At 41.2% G+C, this 20,939-nt stretch overlaps 1 protein-coding gene across 1 annotated transcript; it reads right to left on the reverse strand.

Annotated features, from left to right (window-relative positions):
• Nucleotides 1-14,391: 14,391 nt before the first annotated feature.
• LOC142456850 (prothymosin alpha) lies at nucleotides 14,392-15,577 on the reverse strand. Its single transcript, XM_075558163.1, has one exon. It carries the CDS (start codon nucleotides 15,400-15,402, stop codon nucleotides 15,076-15,078), a length of 327 nt encoding a protein of 108 aa, XP_075414278.1. The 5' UTR covers nucleotides 15,403-15,577; the 3' UTR covers nucleotides 14,392-15,075.
• Nucleotides 15,578-20,939: the final 5,362 nt, after the last annotated feature.

Below are 20,939 nucleotides of genomic sequence, written 5' to 3' on the forward strand. Positions count from 1 at the left end.
AGTCTTCCAATGACCAGCTCTATTTGGGGCTTAACTAGTTTATATGTGTTTATCCAAACCCCCACAAAAAATGTGATGGCCCCAAACCAAACCCACTGCCATAAAAAAGATTCTGACTCATAACAATCTTCATCAGACTGAGTAGAACTGATTTTCAGGACTTCAAAGATGGTGAATCTTTCCAAGCGCACAGTCTCCTCTTTCTCCCAATGAGTAGCTGGTGGATTTACACTGCCAACCTTGAGGTTAGTAGACCGATGGCTAACCATTGTTGCCACAAAGGCTCCCTAAGATGTGTTGAAACTCATACAAAAGTGTTCACTAGGGATTAGTAAGGAAAAACAAGCAAGCCAGGGTTTATCTTGCTTATTGAATAATTTTCTTTACTCACAACCAAGAAATAGTTGACCACCCCCCCACCCCCAAGGTCAATATTGTCCTTTTTTGTAAACCCAGCTTCCACACTGGTATTTCACTTCAAAATGGATATTTCCTTTACTTGAAAATAGCAGATCGCCAATCTTTAAAATGTTCTGGAAGGATGATATAATCAGTAACAGGAGACCTGAATCTCTCTTCCTGCTATGGTGGGAAGAGCATCTAGAACCTGCAAAGCCCCTTGCAGGTACCCAGTAATGTGAAGTTATGGTGACCACACAATTTCCTTTTTAATTTAAAAATAAAAGTAATACATGAACACATTGCTCTGGTCAAGTCTTTAGAAGATACAGTCTGTCTAAATCACTCCTTCCCTCAGTCCTATTTTAATTTATTAACAGATCAGTGAACATTTTTCTATTGGGAAAAAAGCAGACAAATTTTCTGCCCTCCTTAAGTGTTTTCTCTTACCAAGATCTGTTGAGAATAATATCTGGCTGTTGTCGTAACTTACATATTTGTAATTACCTGTGAACTTGACTCCTTTTCAGTGGCGAATTGACTATTTTTATATCCTCTTTGAGAATTGCCTGTTCATTTCCTTTGCTCATTTGTATCAGCATGTAAATGCGTGTGGATCCTTATTGATTAGCACATAAATTGTTCAGCAATTATCTGCATTACAAGTCAATATTTTCTCCCAGCTCCTTGTTTGTCTTTTATTTTTGCTTCTGTTGTCCTCTTTCGATCAGAAGTGTACAATATCAAAGCCAAATTTGCCAAGATTTCCCTTCAAGATATTGCTTCTGTTATTTAAGAACATCGACCCAAGTTGATGACATCTAAAGCCTCCCTCCAATTCTAATATCCATTCTCTCTCAGAACAAAGCCTCACAACGACTCTTCTAAAGGCTCTGACCACGCAGAGAACCCAAGAGTAGCTTGAGAAAGCAGCATGCCAACCCCCAACCATTTCCCAGACATCTCCCGCAAGAAGACTCACCAACTGAGTCAAAGCATGAACTTCCCTTCCTCGGACGCTGCTCCCCAGAACCAGACAATGCCTCCCCTGGCTTCCCTTACGCCCTCAGAGTGGATGTCTCACCAAGTTCTTTTGTTTCTACCTGCCCATGCTTGGGTCTACCCTCTCTCCCTCATCACCTTCATGTCTTTGCCCACTTCTTATCCCCCACATTTCCTTCTATATTACGTAGACCCCTCCCAGCTCACCCTCTGGCCCTGTCCTCCTGTGACCCTTCCTCCATCAGGCTGCCTGAAACCTGAGTTGGATTATTTTATCGTACTCTTCTTTAAGATTCTTCCCAGGAGATAATCCGACAATCTGCTTCCTAATGCGTCCGTTCTACACGACGTGGGGCCACAATGAGGTGAAAATGGACTCGGTGCACAACAGTCGCACCCTTCACACAGCGTAAGGAGTCAATAATGTCAGGTGGTGATGAGTTCAAACTGACTCAAAAGCACTTCATAACAACAACACATTTTACTCAATTCCAGGTAGTCCCATGTGTACCACAGAAGAACTGGACACCGTACAGTTTTCAATGGCTGATTTTTCTTTTTCATAAATAGATCACCAAGCCTTTCTTCTAGGTGTCTCTGGGTGGAATAAAACTCCCAACTTTTGGATTAGCAACTAAGTGTGAACTATTATCCCTCTAGATATTGTTGTTATTGCAATTAAGTGTATCCCAACATAAGCAGACTTAGGACTCTCTTTAGATACAGTCATTGTAAGATGCCACCCAGTCAAATCAGGCAGCATCTGATTCTGACTCTATGACTAAGACCATCTGACAAAACTTCCTGGGCTATATTGTTTCACAAGGAGCCCTGGTGGTGTACTGGGTTATGTGCTGGACTGATAACCATAAGGTAAGCAGTTCAAGACCGCCGGCCACTCCTCAGGGGAAAGATGAGGCTTTCTGTTCCCATAAAGATGTACAGTTTCAGACACTCACATGGGTAGTTCTCCTGTGTCCTATAGGGTGAGTCTAAGAGTTGGAATGGACCCGATGACAATGAGTTTGTTTTGCTTTGCCTTCTTGCATTTTATTTTATGTCCTTTTTAAATGAGGATTCTTTACAGGAGCAGATTACACGTATCTTCTCAGAGCTGCTAGCAGGTTCAATTTGCTGATCTTGGGGTCGGCAGCTGAGTGCTTCAATGGTAGTCAGTTATTTATGCTCAAACTCAAACCAACTCACTTCCAGGCACTCAATGCTGGCTCCTCGTGACCCTAGGAGGCAGGGTAGAATGTCTCTGGGTTTCTGAGACTGTAACTCTTGAGGGAAATAGAAAACTTCCTCTTTATCCTGTGGAGCTGCTGGTGATTTCAAACTGCTGACCTTGTGGTCAACAGCCCAATGGGTAACCATGGTGCCACCAAGGTTCCATACTGTTATATTCTGGGAAGGCTTCTAGCTTAATACTTATCTTACCCCCAAAATATGTGTTGATTGGTTGTGACCAGGAATTCCAGTATTATATAATTACACTCTCCTTTTGTGATCTGATGTGATTATCCTATGTGTTGTAGATTCTTATCCCTACAGCATTAATAAGACAAGATTAGAGGCATTTATGTTAATGCTGCAGGATGTGATTTACAAGATTGTATTTTAAGTCAATCTCTTTTGAGATGTAAGAGATATTAAACCAGGAAGCAAATATTAAAGGGACCTCAGGATCACCAAGAAAGAAGAGTCAGAGCACACCCTTCCGAGTTCTGTGCTGTTAAACTTCTAGATCCGGGGAAGACTGATGCCAAGGCAAATGGAGATCTCGCAGGAATGCCAAATCCACAGAAGTTCAAAGGAGACCAGGACCAGAGCCAACAGAAAGAGAAAACCTTCCCTTAGATTCTAAGGGCGAGGCTGAAAGCTATCCCGTTGAAGTCCTCCTAAGCTAAGATGGAATAAATGTCTGCTTGTTAAAGCCAGAAAGCCACTCACTTGCAGTAGTTCTCTTATACCAGCACTGGATAACTAAGATACTTATCGCATTAAAGTTGTCTATTTCTTTGTCGCTTGCCTTCACCAGATTCGATCCAACTTTGTGATCAGTGACTAACTGCATTTGAAACAAACGGTCACTTGTAACCCCCGAATGGGCAAGGACCTGGAAGGGAATCTCCTGTTTCATCTTGGGGGGCACAGAGTGTCGACACATAGCAGGTCTTCATTCCTTCTGGCATGAGCGCCTGGAAAGGAACGTGAAGTGAGTTCTTAATTTCTAATGAAAATACAGTCTCTCCCTTTTATTTCCTGAGTGTTAGGTTTTGGTATGAAGGGCAGGTAGGGTAAAGTCATTACTAAAAAGTAGTAGATAATTAGTCTGATCTCATAGCCTGTCATGGATAAAAAGCCCAAAGAAAATGAAAACACTCAATGTAGGAAAGCTATGTCCTTTTCAAATGCACCCAGACAAGCAAAACTGAAATATTCCCCAAATGATATAAAATTCACAGAATATGCTTCTTATTTTGAAGGCTACTTGATGGAGTGGTTCTTAGTAATCTTTGATGAGTGACAGCGGCCTGGCTATCAGAAGAGGCTTTATTTATATTTTACATGCCATCAAGTCCATGCTGCACCCAGGGAAACTCGGCGTGTAACAGAGCAGAGCTGAGCTCCACGCCAAACTGGACCCACTGCCCACAAATCAACTCTGATTCCCAGTGACCCCTTATACAGAGTTTCTCAGACGGCAAATCCTGACGGGACCAGGCAGCTCCATCTTTGTCCCTCAGTGTGGCTGGTGGGGCAAACCCTGACGTTTCTATTAGGAGTTCGACACCTAGCCCATAGAGCCCTTGAGGCTCTGGATCAGATCTTGAGAGAGGTATTCATGGACGTGGACCCCCCTGGCTTTTTGCAACACCACCAGGTGGGTTTGGAGTGCCAACGTTTCAGTTAGTGGGGGACTGCCTACCATTTGCACTGCCCAGTGAGCTCGATTCAAACAGAATTTACCCAAACCAGAAATTGTATTTAGATGACTACCAATATGTCTTGAAAATCTCCAACTGTGAATACATAGAGCTTTGAAAAACACAGGTAAAGAACAAGAGACATGAGTGACTTGCTGAACGCAAACAGAACTTGAAGCACTGACTGATAAGATCAAAGAATGCAGCCTTTAAGGTGGATTACACTCAACCTGAAGAAAACAGAAATCCCCACAACTGAACCCATAGTCACATCATGATAAACAGAGAGAAAATATTGAAGCTGTCAAGAATTTCATTTTACTTGGCTCTACAATCAAAGAGGCTGTCTACTTCCATAAAGATTTGAAGTCTCAGAAACCCACTTGATGGATTCGGCATGTTGTTTTGGACAATCAATGCCCATGGTCTCAGTGGTCTAGAAATCAAATGACATACAAGCATACCTCAGAGATATTGCAGGCTTAATTCTAGGTGGTTTCAATGAAGCAAGTCACCCAAAATATTTTTATTTCCCTGTGCATGTAAAATTAAGTTTACATGACTTATCTATTAAGTGTGCAATATAACATTATAAAAAATTAAAATATTGTGTGAATTACCAAATATAACAAAGGACACGAGTAAGCACACACTGCTAGAAACAATGGGTGCCAATAGACTTTCTAGTCTGTGTTGCCCCAGACCTGCTCATTGTCGAAAATGCACTTTCTATGAAGCATAACAAAGTGAAGTGTAATCGAATGAGGTGTGCCTGCATGGCATCAGGCAAATGTGCTCCGAAATATCTCATTAAAGAGATTAGAAAATAATAATAAAAGGTGTCATTTTGAGGACCACGTTGTGCTTAACCCAAGGCATAAACCGGACAACAAAGAAGGCAGGCTGAGGAATCGTGCCTCTGATTGACGGTGTGCATGAAGAAGATTCCATCCAATCCAGACAGGAGGAGGGGGAGACGTCATCTTCCATATTTGGGGCATGCTCTCAGGAGGGTGTGTATAGAAGGCCATCATGCCTGGTAAAGCGGGCAGTCCATTGAAAATGGGAAATACCTCAAGCTGGACTGATACAGTGGCTGCAGCAAAGGGCTCCCCAGGGCAGCAAGGATGGTGTGGACGCCCCCGGCCAGGCAGGATTTCGCTGTGGCACATCGTGCTGCTGTGCGTGCCAACCTACCTGAGGGCACCTACGCCAACAACGAAGCAGCACCGAGTTAAGCAACGCATGTCAAGCCCCACTTGAACTCTTTGCTGGGATAAACTGAACATTTCTTTTCATTATTGCGCTCCATTTTAAATTCCTTTGAGACTTCGAAGCCGTCAACATTGAGCATGAACTTCATTCTGTTCAGATGAATCGACAATATTTCTCAAAAAAAGGGGGGGGGGTGGGGAGGGATGTTTTCAAGCAGGTAAATATACAGACAAGGGCCTGCTCCCTGACACACATCGAGAAGGGAGCCTCCAGAAACCCCAGAGTCTTCCTTCTGTCTTTAAGCGGGATATCATCCTTCTGACCTTCTTCCTGTAATGAAGTGCAGACAATTCTTCTAAATGATGCAGAAGGTGAATGCTGCTCCACACTCGGCGCTCCATTCGCAATTCTGCTCCTGCCTCACCTCCACGCCCACGCCAGGCCCTGACGTCCAAATCCAGCCGGACTCTACAGGCTCCGTCCTCCTCCGGTCTTTCTGGGGTCGTACCTCATCCACTAGTTTTCTTCTCCCTCCTTCTCCACCGCAGGAAAAGTTCATCGCTTTTTCTAAGCACTCACTTTGGGTGCCAACGCCACCTGCTGACGTCATTGGCCCTTCCAGCTCAGGTGGCCGAGGGAGTAAGGACACAGGTTGCTTTGCCATCTCGTGGCAATCATGACATCAAACTGTGCAGAGTAATCTCGAGGGCACTAGGCTGGCCCTCTCTGCTGTCTCCCACCAGGAGAATGCCGCACTGATTTCCAGACAGAGGCTTGAAACTCCCTTGGCCTCTGCCACCCGGAACATGTTCAAAATGGAAGCATGTGGCACTGTTATCACTGGCATCCCTTTTATTGGCTTATTTAATTGTTGAAAGTAATTGAGGCATCAATAATAAACGATAAATCATGAATGGAAGTGAAGGAGCCCTCTATCTCCAGGCTTCCCCACTGCTCAACCGTCTGTAAGCCATGCCCAGGATGGCTCAGAAGGAAAGGTCCTTCCTGGTAATCTACCTCCCTTTCAGTCCTCCCTGCCCCCCTCTCCCTTCTCCCTTTGGTACCCACATCCACCACCAGCACCTGGGCTCTCTTTTACGTTCTCCACTCTCCAGTCTCATTCTCTTCTCTGCATAGAAGTTCTCAACCACTGCTATTGCTCCATGAGCAGCAATGTGGCTGCTCAGCCTGCCCATCCAAGGCTTTTCTTTCCTCCACATTGTTTCTCTGATCCTCTCCAAGGTCAAGTCATTGTTTCTCTGATCCTCTCCAAGGTCAAGTCAAGTTGCTATAACACTAAGTAGACCTGCTTCAAGGGGTTTCCAGGCTTCAAATCTTTCTAAGGCAGTTTTATTGACATATAATCCAGAGACCCTACAATGAAATGGTTTAGATATATTTAAAAGAGTTGTGCAGTCACTACCACAATCAGCTATAGAAGATTTTCTACATTCCTCTACTCATTATTATTAACTCCCTATTAGCCTTCAGCCTCCTCTGCCATAACTCTAAGGAGCTATTAATCTAGTTACTATTGCTATGGATTTCCCTACCCTGGATAACATGTAAAGAATCAACAATGACAGCAAAATAAAACACAGACAAACCTTAATCCAAGAGAAAGCGGAAGCTAATTGAAATGAGAACAAATTGAAAATGGGCCAAAAGGGAAAACAAATGATGGTACATTTTAACCTAATTGCATCTGCAATAATCTACTTTCTAATGTGCTCTGTCTCAGGGCAAGACTACTCGCATCCCTGGTCAAAAGTCCGAGGGAGTTCAATGGTGGGTTAATCTGTGTAGGGACTCTGTGAATGGATTTGGGGCTTTCACAGTCATCCATAAAACGCTGTAAATTTTTATTAAAGCAGGCTTTCGTGTCTTCCAAAGAGCGGCTGGTGGGTTTGAACTACTGGCCTTTCAGTTAGCAGCCAAGCACTTAACCTCTGCGTCATCAGGGCTTCTTACACTTAGTCAAGCTAAATAACGCACTCTTGCAAAGACTGGGCAATTGTCTCTTGCTCCACATCTATATTCAACAGTTTGCCTCCCTGCAATATCTTCAACCCTGTTTATCCAACTCCTTCCACTGAATCCAAAACACCATCCCAAAGGTTAGGCTACAATGTGGAGGTTCCTGACAGTACTATGTTGTGGTCAGCAAGACATTCGACCTAAGTGACAGGAATCAAAACTGAAGCCATTGGTGGGAACTCAGCTAGTCGAAGCTGGGGAAACGATCTCCAAGAGGACTAAAGTGTGCCTGACCCAAGCCATGGTATTTTCAGTCATCTCTTATGCGTGTGAAAGTTTGACATTGAAAAAGGAAGACTGAAGAAGAATTGATGCATGTGAATTGTGCTACTTGCGAAGGAGATTCAAAGTACAGTAAACTTCCCAAAGCACAAATCTGCCTTGAAAGAGGTACAGCCAGAATGTTCCTTGGAGGCAACGCTGGGGAGATTTCATCTCATGTACTTTGGACATAGTCTCAGTAGAGACCAGTCCCCGGAAAGAGGCATCGTACTTAGTAGAGGGGCAGCCAAAAGGAGGAAGCCCCTTGGCAAGATGGACTGCCACAGGGGCTGCAGCAGTGGGCTCAAACATAAGCGCAATTGTGAGTGTGGAGCAGGACTGGGCAGTGTCTCTGGCTGTTGTACGCAGGGTGGCTGTGAGTTAAACTGACTCAGTGGCAACTAGTAACAACAACATAAGGAGAATAATTATAGTAATTGTCTCTACATAGTTATCTTGAGATAATTAGATAAGAAGATGCTTATAATCTTTGAACAATGCCTGGCAAGCAGCAATTGTTCCATAAAGGATAAGTGCTACTATTAATAGCATGATTGTTAATATTATTATAGTAACATCAGGGCTTTCTTGGTAAAGATCACTGACAGTAAAAAATAGCACTACCAGGGTATCCAAATGAGAGCTTACTCGGTAAATTTTTCCCTCCATATAATAGTTCTTGGCTAACAGACAATAGTAAGATGTCTGGTTACACATCTCAAAAGATATGTCCACATCCTAACCGTTGGAGCCTCTGGATGCGACCTTATTTAGAAAAAGGATCTTTGTAGATTTAGGAAAGCTAAGTCTCTAAACAAGTAAGTCATTGTAGATTGTCCAGGTCAACCCCAAGTCCAAGGATAATTGTCCTTAAAAAAAGACACAGAGGAGAAACATAAAGAGTGGAAGAAGCATGGGGCCCACAAGGTAGAGAATGCAGTGATGTGGCCACAGGTCAAGGAATGCCTGGAATAGACCATCCCTTCAAGCCTTTAGAGAGAACTGGGCTCTGTCAGCACCTTGATTTCCTACGTGTGGTCTCCAGAACTGCAAGCAATACATTTTTGTTGTGCGGGGCACCAACGTTATGGTCATTCATTTCTCCAGCCTTGGAAAATGAATACACCACAACTAAGTTTATAATATTCCTTTGCATTTCTCCATTGACTTGTTGACAAAATGAAATAGAGCAAAGAGTGATTCAACAAGTAGGTAAAGGTACTAATTGATAAACATTCATGTTCATTGAAGTGGATGTCCAATTGCGTGTAGTGTTTAATAACAAGAAGTCATTTTTTTTACCCTTCCATCGTTAATGAGAAAAAAGAGATGGCAGAGCAAGTGACAGATGTTTCCATCACATTTGCATATTCAATAAAGACAAACGAGCAGATAAAGAAGCAAGCAGATAAAAAGCGCCAACATTTCCTAGTGAATTAAAAGGACATGGATTAGAGCTGCTGCCAAAATTTAGGAGGGGCCACATGCACACAGGGAATGCCCACAAGAAAACAAACTGTGTAGAGAAGTGGTCAAAGGAATTAGGAGAAACCAAAAAAATGAAGAGAAAAATGAACAATACAAGCTTAATTAGCCAGGAATGACTGCTTCACAGAGCCTTAGCAACACTGGGACCTTGGGAGTCATTTAGTTCACCTTTCAAGATAATGAAAGCAGTAATCACCTCCTCACACCCTCTGACAATTGTTACTCTGCTTCTGTTTGAGAGTTTCCAGGAATGGGGAGTTTAAGATTTCTTACATTACTCGAAAGCTGTATTTGGAATATCCTTTAAGCTAGAGTAAGATAAACTATATCCCCTTGCATCACACACACCCACTGGGGCTGGTTCTCCTCCTGGAACTGTACAAAATTCTCATATTAGTTCATTTAACAAAAACTGACTACACCTGCATAACACCTGTAAGTGCAAGTGGATCTGGAGATGTAAGAGGCCACGAATTAGAGAGTGAGGGAAAGGAGTGAGGGATGGTTAAGGACAGTGCTGCTCACACATTGATGGGAAGGGAAAGCCAGCCTCTAGGAGATGATTCCCACAAAGAACTTGTGAGTCTTGAAATATGATTAAGTCTCAGCCAGCATGAATGTGTGAGAGAGACAAGGGGTGTGTGTGTGTGCGTGTGTGTGTGTGTGTGTGTGTGTGTGTGTGTGTGTGTGTGTGTGTAGGAAGTGAGGCACCTCCAGGAGAAGAAGGCTAGAGACTTTTCAGTCATTTAGAAGACCATTTACTGGATCCACATGTTAGGAATTGAATGCATTCCCCCCCCCCCCCCAAATGTGTTGGGAATCCCAATTTGTAGATGCTGTTCCATTTGGGAAAAAGGTTTTCTTTGTTACATCAACATCAATAAGAGCATAACAATGTAGGCTGTGTATTACATCTAATTACTGCTAAGGGATTAGGAGCAGCATAGACACAAAGGCAAGGCAGGGCATACAGGGAGACGTGAGTGCCATGTGTGGGAAGATGACCAAGGAACGGAGGAGCACTGGTTACAGAAGCTGAGTCAAGGGTCTTTCAAGCGAGAGCCTTCCCCTACCACAAGGACCCTAAATCCAGACTTCTAGCCTCCGAAATTAATAATAATTTTTAGATAATGAAGACTCTAAGTAGCTAAGATTCCTGGTATGTAATATGTGCCAGGCTTGCTTGAGGTTTGCTAGAGAGTCTCTTTGAATTGGAGTAGAGATGTTCAGTAAGAGAGATGGCAGTGAGAGGTGTGCTAGATGCTGGAGGATACACTCAAGCACACACAAAACAGAGAGAGATTAAAAATAATAATTTGAAATAATGCTTCCATCCTAGTGAAGGGCACAGATGAACAAAATAGTCAAAGATACAGCCAATAATTACTCTCAAGGGGGCCACGCTGACTGTCTAAAGGCGTAACTGGGGTGGGGGCTAGGGGCACTAGACTGCTCCATCGCTGACTGCAGCAATAGCAATGAAGACGTTTAGGATGCTTGCCTTTCAGACCTGAATACTGAAGGCTAAAAGGGTGTATGAGTTGCGAGGTAAGCGAGACCCGGGATACGAAGCTCTGGCAGAAAGGGGGACAGGACTGGCGGTTTATAACATGCCCTTCTCTCTGTTTACCAAAGAGACATTCATCTGCTCTATGTCAGGATCACCGTTACTCTTGCTACGATCTGTATGTTTTTTGTGTTTTTGTTTGGTTTGATTTTTAGTGTGTGTGTTTATCTAAACAAGATAGGCAATCTTATAGAGACAGCAACTGATCCGATGGTTCCTGGGGGCATGGGACAGGGTGGGGGGTGGGGTGAGTGAGAAGCCGACAATGACAGGTATAGGGGAACAGTAAGTGATCTAAAATTGATGATGAGGAGGTATCAATGGGGTTGTATCTGAGAGCAATTACTCAGAGGTGAGTGATGGGGAAACATAATAGTAGGGGGTAAAAGGAAATAAAAAAGAAAGAAAAAGAGGAAAGAAGAAAAATATATACGTGTGTGTTTATTTATGTATATACATCGGCAAATGCAACAAGGAAGCAGATGGACTTTGGGCCTCTACTTAAATCTTACTTCAGTATAAAAACAGTTTGTTCTAATAATATGACATTGTATAATAATCACCTTCCTGACATGATCACTGAAGACAAAATGGGCGCATAAGCAAAAATGGTGAAAAAGCTGATGGTGCCCAGTTATTAAAAGATATAGTGTCTGGGGTCTTAGGGACTTATAGTTTTAAAAGTGCCATCTAGCAGGGAAGCAAAAAAAACCCCACATGGAAAAAGCACAACAGACTGTGTGATCAGGAGGTGTCAATGGGAAGAGGTATCAGAAATTCAAAAACAAGCAACCAAATTGATGTGAAGGAGCAGTGGAGACTTGTAAGGTAATTGGCCAGTCCTTCACATAAGAGCCACACAGAAAGGATGATAAATCCAGGGTACGGTGTAGCGATGATGAACCACATAAGTATCCTCTAGTTTTTTTTTTAATATTTCCTCCCCTTACTATTATGACTTTTATTTTCTTTACCTCATTAATCATGTTAGATTTGTGTATGTTCATCTATATATTTAAAATTGTTGAGTACATGAAAGTCAAGATAGTTGACCCTTCAGAAACAGTAACAGAAGTAATGGTTCCCAAGGGTACAGGAAGAGAGGTGGTCAGAGGAGGGGTGAATAAGGAGCTGATAGCATTGATGACTGTATAACCCCACTTGCTGGGATCCAACAACAGAATTGTATGTGAATGGATATATTGGATTGTATAAGATGTGGCCAAAAAACCTCAAAAAAACTATTATAGCAAATAAATAAACAAGTAAAGGTTCTAGGGGGCATATGGTGGGGAAGGGAAGGGACAAAGGGGAGTTGTTATCAAAGAGTTCAAGAAAAAATGTTTTGAAACTTATTGTGGTGGCAATTGTATAATATTGCTTGATGTGATTTAATGGTGGAATGTCATGCTATCTATAAGAGCTCCCAATAGACTATTAAAAATAAATAAATAAAAACATGCAGTCAATAGATAAAATAAAGATGGAATATATATCAAGGATTATACATGTGAATATATAGATTCTATATAATATAATATATTATATCATTATAAAACAAAATTATATGTAATATATTATATATATATCATTTGCATTTGGATAGAAAGCGTTGGGTGTGGAGGAATTTCCAACAGGGCAGTGTTTGGCTGAGGGATGAATGTGCTAGTGGTTCACACAGAAAGCTTGCTGACCCCTCACATCTTCGGGCCCCATGCTGGCCCTCAGCACAATCACAGATGCCTGTTCTAAAGTTCTCTCTACCAGCTCTGCTCACCCACAGGACCAAGGTGAATACCCATGACTGCCTCTGGCAACTTAATGAAAAACAGTTATGTCAATAAGATTTAAAACAAAAACAAATCATCATCAAAAACAGTATTGTCGAAACCAAGAGAAACACAATTAGAACCCTTTTGAGAAAGTAACTACAGAATCAAAGTGTATGGTAACTCTTCCCCAAGCAGTGCCCAAACACAACTCTGCCTTTGAACCTGAGCACAAGAGCCCAGTCTGAGTCCTGACCACCTGACCACGGGACCCAGGGAATGCATCTACCTGAGCACTCAAGAAAGCTCCCCACTGAGATGGAGAAATGTTATAGAAACAAAGGGGAAATAGGGTCTAAACGTTAAATAAGATAAATAAAGTAAGGTTACATGAGATAAAAAATTTACTATAAATGGTTGTAACATTGGAATTCAGCAATAAAGGGATTGTCCTTAAGGTAAAATTTGATATAATTTTATTAGGCTTTATGAAGGGATTCAGCAAAATAACAACACTTTATATAGATGTAGTAAATAATTTTAATTGCCAAAGAAATTCAGGGAGTGGGTGGGTATAAAAAGCATTTTACTACAACAGTTAATTGTCCTAAGAGAAACTGATACATCAATAGAACAAAGTATAATTGCAAAAGCAATTGTGAGTGGATAAATTACTCAACAAATGATTTTGTGGCAGGCAAAAATCATACTGCTACTTCATTGAAATAAGCTTTAAACATTTCAATATATTAAAAAACATGAAAATGTGTAATAGAAAATCTAGTTGAATAGGTGCATCATTTTGGTGTGAAGAAGGTGGTGTTTTTCTAGCCATGAGACCAATCCTGACAACATAAGCTAAAAGATTGAAAGCCCTGACTTGAGAATGAAGTATGTGCAGGTGTGGGTGCTGGTTAAAAAAAAAAAACTTTTAAAGGCAAACCTCATACTGTAAGAAAACAGAAACAGCATGCATAAAAGACAAAAGTCAGTATTTTTAACAAAAGTGTCTTAAAAAACAAAGCTAGTAAATAATTTACAACCAGCAGAAGTTAAGTATGATTAAAAAAACCAAATGTAATAAAAAATTAGATCCTTTAAAAAATGAAAGCTCATACAACCCTGAAATTAATAAACGCAGATGAACAAATATATGTAAAACAGTTTAATATCACCAATTATCAGAATAACTCAGTTTTAAAAAGCTTAATTTTCTCATTTATCAATTAGCAAAATAGAAACAAAGGATCGAGCACTGTTCTGTATTTTCAAAGACACAGAGAATACCCACTATCACAGAGGTTCACAGAGGTTCACAGAGTTATAGTTATAAAACTTTCTGATAGACAACTTTGCAATAAAGATCAAACATTTATAAAATTTGCAAACACCTAGACCCAGGTTCTACTTTTAGGAATTTATTTGAAAGACTGAGTTGAAATCAACTCAGTGGCAGTGTGTTTGTTTTTGTTTGAGTAAACGTCTGTATGTAAAGACAGAACTAAAAGAAAGAGGGGTCAGCATTTCAGAAGTAGATCACATAGCTTTTGTAGGTAGACTTCTTCGTGGACTTGAACTTCCAACCTTTAAGTTAGCAGCCATGCATGTTGCCACCCAGACACGCCTATAGGACATATACTAAATGCTAAAGTAACTCATTCGAGATATGGAGATAACAGATGAGCTTTTTTTTTTTTTTTTTTTAGAACTCAGCAAAATAAAATTCCGGTTTATTGTTGGACAACATTGCTTCACACATACGTCAAACAGGCCAAAAAAAAAATAAACAGCAACTTCATAGACAAAAAAAAAAAGAAAAAAAAGAAGAAACCTTTTATCTTTGGCCTTTTTAACCATCTCATACAAACCAACTACTTATAGTACAGCTAAGTACATACACAAAAACAGTTACTGGAATGCTCGGAATAAGATTGTATTTTTTGTTGTTGTTTTTGCTTTTTTTACAAGGTTTTTTTTCTCCTTTGAGATAATGAACATGGTCACACCACAAGTAGAGTCAGACGTAGGATAGAGAACGCTCCAAAGGCTGGCTTGGTCATCCGAGATTATTAAAAATGTCTGACCCCTAACAATATGTACAAAAATATAAAATGTAAATAAAAAATACAAACAAATTTTCCTTTTTAAAGTACTTTTAAGAAAAAAAAAGCAGGGCCCGGGAAGTTTTGGTTATTTTTGCCTCCCCTGTTGCAAATTCACGGTGTCGTTTTGGTGGGGTGGTGGTGAGCGCGTGTCTGCAGTGGTGCAGCCCGAGGTGGGTGGGGCGGGACTCTTACTCGAAGGTGACCACGTTTAGATTCTGAGACAGGAAGTGGAGGGTGAATAGGTCACGGTGGCCTTTGTGTTTTTGTTTTGTTGTTGTAAGTTGAACTTTTCCTTTTGCTGTCTAGTCGTCCTCGTCAGTCTTCTGCTTCTTGGTATCCACATCGTCATCCTCATCATCTTCAGCTGCCCGTTTGCCTGTAGCTGCCTCAGCCTCCTCATCCTCATCCTCTTCTTCACCATCACCTTCCTCCTCTTCATCCTCCTCTTCCCCACCTTCTTCCTCTTCTTCATCTACCTCGTTGTCAGCCTCCTGTTCCCCATTTTCCTCATTAGCGTTGCCGTTAGCGGGGGCCTCTCTCCCATTCTCCGCCTCCTCCACAACCTCCTTCTTCTCCTTTAAGTCCTTGGTGGTGATCTCGGAGCTGGTGTCCACGGCCGCGTCTGACATGGTGGGGCACGCTGGTGATCCGGAACGGCGGACGACAAAGAGCGCGAGTTCGGGGACTCTGGCGAGGGAGCTGCCCGAGTCCGCGGCGGCGGCGGCGGAGGAGGAGGCGCGCGGCGGAGGTGGCTGCGGCGAGCGGAACCCGGGAACAATGCAAAGATGGCTTTTCAGAGCAGCCAGTGGGCCAGATGAGCTTTTATTACTTGTTCCTTACGCTCATCTCTACTAAAATTTCTACCCAAAAAAACAGTAATAAAATATAAGGAAGAAAAAAATGTAAGAAAACGATACATATACGAAAACACTAAGGCATTCACTTAAACAAAATTAAGAATAGAAGATTCTCAAAGAAAATTAGGAAACATCGATGTTTTACCACAACCTTAATTTTGTACTGTTTATGGATATTAACCATGCATATTGGTCAATGACCATTGCCTTTACATTGAAAATATTGTTTTAGAAGCCACAGGATTATAGAAAAAGAAAATGGAATGACTGATACTATTTAGTAAACATGTATTGAATTATTATAACAAAAAAAGAAAGCACCACACATACAAAATTCTGACAGACTTTCTCAAACAATGCTTAAGAGAGAGGGACTTTATTCCTTCCTTCCATTGAGTTGATAGGATGAAGGCTCTGGAGCACAGATAGATAAATCACTAGCTCAAGAGAGCTACTTGGTGTAGGAATTAAAAACTTGAACCACAGATGTCTAAGGCCAAATCTGTGTTCTCTTTGTGTAGCCATGAGCAAATTTAATTTTGAGAAGTATATACCAATATTACCTTTATAAAAATATACCTGGTGTCAGAGTGAGTCACTGCAAATTTCACTCAGAAGTTTGGTACCCAGAATAGAGAACTGCTACTTTAATGTCACACAGTTGCAACGACTATTTAAGCAGGAAACCCAGAGAAGTCCCTCCTGGCTTTCAGCAAGCAAGATGGTGTCATCTGCCTATCACAGGTTGTTGATAAGCCTTCCTCCACTCCTGATGCTCCATGGTGTTGGCAAAAATAGTGAAAGTACTTGGACTGCCAAAAGAGGAAGCACATCTACCTCAAAAAAAAGTATGGCCAGAATGCTCCTTCTGCGCAATGATGGTAAGACCTCGTCTCGCATATTTTGGGCATGTTACCAGAAGAGAGCAGTCCCTGGGAAAAGACCATTATATTTGATCAAATAGAAAGTAGCATCAAAAGAGAAAGACCTTTCAGAAGATGGATGGGCACAAGGGCTGCACCAAAGGCTCACATGGAACAACATCGGCGAGGAAGGCTCAGGAGTAGACAGTGTTCACACGGTCACTCTGAACCAGAACCCACCTGACAGTGCCGAACTACAACCAAAATTCAGAGAAAATGTAAATTGTCAAATATTGAAATTTAAAACTTTTTTTCACCACTCAAGTCTTAAATAATATATCCAGAGGAATAAAGTTGCTGCTAAGGAATTTTCTGAGTATTTCCTAGCAGCTATAAAAAGCTTCATTCTCTACTATGAAATCTTTCAAGATTACTGAAGATTTGAAAATTCCATCATTAGCCCGGGGGTGATATTATTATTGCTAGTTGATTGCAAGGCCTTTCTGAAGCAAACGTGAAAGATCTGGGCTCTAAAGTTCCTTTAAACTTCTTAAAAAACCAACCTACATCCTTGAATGTTTTATTGAACAAACAAAGAACCTCATTGCTATGGAATCAATTCTGACCCATGGTGACCCTATAGAATGGTACCTAACTGCGCCTGTGGGTTTCTAAGACTGTAAAACTTTACAGGAGTAGAAAGTCTTATCTTTCCTCCATGGAGCAGCTGGTGGTTTCAAACTGCTAACCTCATGGTTAGCAGCCCAATGGGTAACCACTACACCACCAGGTCTCCTTTTAAAGCCACCTTATAGCAACCCTACATTAAGTTAAGTTATATATTTGTATGAGAGTAGACAGCCTTACCTTTTCCCACAGAGCGGTTAGCGGTTTTGAACTGCCAACGTTAACATTCACAGTCCAATACTTATATGACTGCTTGCAAGTACGCAAATCCTTTACCCAAGACCTTAAACCAACCTCAGATACGAATTACAGTCAGTCATGGCAAAATCAATTAACATTTAAGAAAGGCCCAGGTTCTCACCCAATTTCATCCAGCAAATCTAGAGATTTTCTCTTGGGTAATCTAGGACATATTTGTGTTCTTAAAACTACTGGCTGCAACATAAGAATTACAAACAGCATTGCCCTTTAGAAGTATCAATAAACGTTGGTTTAATTAAGTATTTTTAAAGTTTAAGATAATTTTCTTAAATTTAAAAACCTTCACAATCATTACATTCAAATTCATAGATTTTCATTTATTTGAAAACAGTTTGTAAATTAGATATTTTGACTTTACAAGAATTCCTGAATATGTGGCAAAATCTCATTATGAAGTAGTTCATGTTAAAGAGTTATCTAAATAGTTCTTCAGTATAAAGGAGCAATTAAACTAACTGTAAAAGCAAGTCCCACTCTGCTCCAGCCACCTGCACACACACACACACATGCACACACACACGCGCGCGCGCATGCACACACATGCACACACACACAAATAAACATTTATACATTCTTCCAGATTATCTGTATGCCTTTATCTGGCTAAAGTCAAAACCATTTGTAAACTCTATTCTCTAAACGTCTATGTAAAGTTACTGAAATATATTTCAATTTTAAAAACACTTTAAACCACAAAAGATTTACTAGATAAAAATATCTTCATGCTTAAGAAAAAAATTGAAGAAAATATTATTATTGCACTGAGTACTTTTTTCATTTGGTAGTCTCATGTGTACTAATTTTCCTTTACTGGGTCTTACTTTTATAGTTTTGTTTAAAAGCCATTGAAAAATATTTTTAAATTACCTATCCTTTCCATCAGAGCTCAGAATTGGGATAATTTAGTTTCCCCAATTAAATATTCTTAGACACTTAATGGAAGCTGCTAATTTTCTTCCTCTATAGCTGTCATAGGATTCATTCTGGATTAATTATCTTAACCACTTAGACAACAAAGAGACAAGTAAATGTGGTGCACTGCCAGCTCCAGTGGCCTCATCCATGAATGAAAGACCTTGTGGAGCATAAATCTTCCGTGCCCATTCATGAATTCACCAACCCGTACACCTGTGAGATGGCACTGGGCTCCTGGAGTTGGCAAGAAGTGTTTCACTGCAGAAAGCAATTGAATGTCATGGGTTTCTACCCCGGCCACTTCATCACCTGGGTGTCCATTGTGTTCCGTTATAAATGTCTGCCAACTTTCAATAGATTAGAGATATTATCATTACAGAGGGAAAATAGTCAATGGGTGTCTTGGCGCATATGAACATGGGAGTGCAGCTAGGATTTGTTTTTGCTAGCTGCTGTCCAATCTCCCCCAGCTCATGGTCCTCCCAGGCACGAAGGGAATAAAATGCTGGTCAGACCTACACTATCCTCATAAGCGGCAAGGCAGTGTTTCTCTGGCAGATTTTCAGAAGTTGATTACCAGATATTCCTTCATAGTCTGTTGACCTGGCAGCCTCCCCTGAGGGGGAACCTGTTCAGCAGAGTAGCAATATGCAGGCCTCCACTGATGGATCCAGGGGAGATACACTTGCCAGGAATTGAACCCAAGTCTCCTCCATGGAAGGTAAGAATTTTATCACTGAACCACTAACACAGACTAAATCCATCAAATATCATCATTCTCAATTGATCTTTGCATATTTGTGATGCCAACATTAATTACATAAATAGAATTTCAACAAACACTAACTAAAACCAAATTCACTGCCAGTGACTCGATTCAAATTTATAGAAACACTGTAGGATCAAGTAGGCTAAGACAAAATCTTTGGGGAAACAGAGTATCTCCTCTCCTCCTTCAGAGCAGCTGGTAAGTGTAAACTGCCAAGCCTTGGGTCAGTAGTCCAACAGCTTAACCCACTGTCCCCAAGGCCTGCTTAAAAAAACGCTACATGGTCACTTGTAAAGAACTCCACTTTCTCATCATGCAGGTCTGTCCCTTTCCTCTTTACCAGCTCCCCCACACATTTCCACATGCATTGCCATGTGTATTGTGCTTTATCCAGAACAAATAAGAAAGGCATTCCAAGGATTCTGAACACTGCCTGCCCCCAGCCCCAAATCTCCATTGTTCCTCCTACTTTCAGTCACCTTGGGTCCCAGTCCTGCTGGTATACAAACCAGCCCTACACCTGTTTCCATCCATCCTTAACCTAGAAGACGGGGTAGAATGGACAACATAGAGTTTCTGAGGCTACAGATCTTGACAAAAGCAGACTGTCACAATTCTCACCAGGGGATCCACTGGCCGGTTTGAACCTGCAAGCTTTCAGTTAGCAGCCAAGAGCTTAGTCACTGTACCCTAGGGCTCTTTACGGTTTCTGTATAACCATTTTGTTTCCAAGAGGACACTGGAGAGATTTGTGAAAATTGATGGCAGTGGACAGCATCTTTGTAATATCATTTACATTGTGCATTGTCATCCTTTCTAAGCACTTTCCTGTATACTGTCTCCCATGGGAGAGCAGAGCGGCGGGCTTGTTCTTTTGAAGGTTCCACTACAAGCCTGCCAGCACTCAAGGCTTCTTTGTCCAGATACACTGCAGGGTTTGCAAGCAAGAGACAGACTCATTAAGCACTGCCAGCCACAACCAATATTGAAATCTATACCCCTTTCTATACAAAAGTATACCGTATCTAAACTTATACCCTTTCCTATACTAAATTTAGGAGGGTATTTACTCTGTGGTGGCTGTAGGAGCCTGAGGCACCCAGGTAGACTCAAGGGTGTTAGTAATTTTCTAGCTCTAAGGCTACATGTCTTTTTTGTACAGGTCACCATATATACTCGAGTATAAGCCATCCTGAGTATAAGCTGAGGTACCTAATTATCACCTGGGAAACCAGAAAAACTGATTGACTCGAGTATAAGCCTAGGGTGGAAAATTCAGAAGCTATTGGTGAGTTTCAATAATCAAAACAAATGAAAATAAAATTACTAAAAATTGAGACATCAGTGGGGTAATGGATTTAAATATTTCTTTTAAATAAAAACATAAATAAAAGGACAAAAAGTCATTTAACATTAGTAAACCAGCTCAGTAAGTGGAAAATAGATTCAAGAAAAACAATAAGGTATCAACAATGATACCTTAAGAATACTATTCCCTGAGCTCAATCAGCAACCAAGCTAAAATGTAAAGAGTTAAAATCCTTCAAAACTGGATTCTTCATCATCATCCGTATCCCAATGCAGAGCTTCAGTTGGTGTGAGGTCATCATAGACGCTGTCCTCACTGAGATCGCCGTCATCACCATCACTGCTGTCATTTTCATACAAAGCGCAGTCTTCACTGCCAACCATAGCATTACTAATAATACATTTCTGGAAGGAACGTCACACCTTGTCTTCTGGAATGTCTTCCCATGCATCTCAAACCCACTTTGCTATTAACTCTATGACAGGTTTCATGAGATTTCCTCCTT

Source organism: Tenrec ecaudatus, chromosome 9 (assembly GCF_050624435.1).
Source record: "Tenrec ecaudatus isolate mTenEca1 chromosome 9, mTenEca1.hap1, whole genome shotgun sequence".
NCBI classification, from domain to species: Eukaryota; Metazoa; Chordata; class Mammalia; order Afrosoricida; family Tenrecidae; genus Tenrec; species Tenrec ecaudatus.